The sequence below is a fragment of the Gavialis gangeticus genome, unplaced genomic scaffold (assembly GCF_001723915.1).
Source record: "Gavialis gangeticus isolate Ggan-Ray unplaced genomic scaffold, GavGan_comp1, whole genome shotgun sequence".
NCBI lineage: Eukaryota > Metazoa > Chordata > Crocodylia > Gavialidae > Gavialis > Gavialis gangeticus.
In genome coordinates this window covers 77,318,028-77,319,880 of record NW_017728993.1, presented here as the reverse complement: position 1 = coordinate 77,319,880, position 1,853 = coordinate 77,318,028, and the positions used below count along the sequence as shown (strand labels likewise).

Here is a 1,853-nt window from a genome sequence, read left to right as displayed (position 1 = left end):
CCACTCTCAGAATTGCTGTTTCTTGGGTATTACTAATATATCTTGCAGAAAGAATTATTCTGCAGAGTTCAAAATTTGCTTTCAAGAGTATGCTTTTTGCCTTTGCAATCTAAGTTTTGCATCAATTGCTAAGATAAGGATTCCCACCAGAGGGAGACTCGTGCTTCAAATGACAGAACATTGCTATAATATCGGTAACATCAGTACATGGCCTGTATTTTTTAATAAATACATTTCTAGCAAAGGGCATAGAATACAATGTCAACTTCTTTGCCTTATGAAAGGTTATATTTTTTTTATTTAAATGGTAAAAAAAACTAGATCATTGCATTCATCTTTTTTCTGCAAGAACATAACATTCTCAGTCTAGGAACTACTATACATGGTAAATGTACACAGAAGGTTCTTGTTACAATGTTGACAGCACATTGCGAATCAGTTCATAACAGTTGTTAAAGTAACTCTGAAATTGTGCAAGCTTTAGCTTTGTTGAATGGTAGAGAAGTTCAGAGAGGATGGGCCAGAATCTGACTTTGATAGCTGTTGGCAATGACAAAGGTATGTTTGGGCCTTCCTACTTACAGAGTACACAAACTGATAGAATGCAGCCAGTCAACTTGTCTAGCTTTCTTTTTTTGTTTCCATCCCTATCAGCCAAAACAAATATACTGATAACAACAAAATGGTTCTAAAAGTTCCTGGAGTTTAGGGTTGCTAGTTTTGCATTAATAAATCTGCTGGTTTCTGTGATTGTTAATTTCACAGTAAGAGCAGACACTGTTACTATTTCAATATATCTCATTATTGAGATTTTTAACTGAAGCCTAACTTTTATTTCACTTAAAAATAAAAAGGTATGTATTTGATGAAATACCTCTGTGCTCCAAAGACTAGTTTGAATAGCTTTGTAAATAATTAACTGAGTGGGGGGGTTGAGGTTGTTGGTTTTATTTTTAAGTTGTGTAAGTAGTAGTTTTACAAAACTGAGAACTGTTAGAGGTGGCACTGAAGATGGGAGTTAAAAATTGGGTATTTCTCTTAATATTGGTTGATACAGGCAAACTCTTTGCAGAAGATGAAGGTACTGTTCTTCGTTATATTGTAAGATAGTTTAGAATTTAAGTATTGTTAGGAAAGTGTTTTATAGTCACCTTTTAATGGGGAAAATGGTTTTCATCTTAATGGTGATACTTCGCTAGAAAGGTTGCATTTCTGACTCTTAATACAATGCTTGCTGTCTGGGGTGTGCCAGTGCTCCTGCTGGTGCCAAAGCCAGAAATTCCTGACTAGGGGTCTTGCCCCTCAGCTCAGAGTCAAACTGATCACCATATTTGGTGTCAGGAAAGAATCTTACCCATGGTCAGGTTTGTATGGCCTGTGGGGCTTTTTTGCCTTCCTCTGTAGTAGGGGTATGGCCCTCTCCCCGGGATCTCTTGAGCATATATTGACAGCATTTCATAAAAGTAGACCATTGGCTGCCATGTTTCCCCTGCTTTACCTGTGGCAGTTTAGGGTGTTAGGTCTGTGTTGTGCCAGCGTTGATGGTAGTTGTACGTAGAGTTTATATTATGGTTTTTATGGGATGGTTTAGATGGGGATGATCCTGCCTCAGGTAGGGGGTTGGACTAGATGACCTCCGAAGGTCTCTTCCCACCCTACTTTTTTACGATTGTATGATTAAGGGCAAATCTTGAAACTTGGTTCTGTGATATGCTGGGTTGCCTGTGTACCAATTGCAATAGTTAGAGCTATTTACTAGGAGATTAAAAAAAACACAAAACTTAAACTTTCTGTGTGGTGTTCACCCAAACAGGGGTGGGTTTTTGCATGAGAGAGGCTTGAGTAAGCATGTG

General features: G+C 37.9%; 1 protein-coding gene across 2 annotated transcripts in view; it reads left to right on the top strand.

Moving 5' to 3' along the window:
• The first annotated feature begins 978 nt into the window (after nucleotides 1–978).
• Nucleotides 979–1,853, top strand: part of F13B (coagulation factor XIII B chain) — a 28,644-nt gene continuing 27,769 nt past the window's right edge. For both annotated transcript variants that reach the window (XM_019502032.1, XM_019502031.1), the window contains exon 1: nucleotides 979–1,081. In XM_019502032.1, coding sequence (XP_019357577.1) covers nucleotides 1,012–1,081 — 70 coding nt within the window. In that variant the 5' untranslated portion in view covers nucleotides 979–1,011. The remainder of the gene's footprint in view (nucleotides 1,082–1,853) is intronic.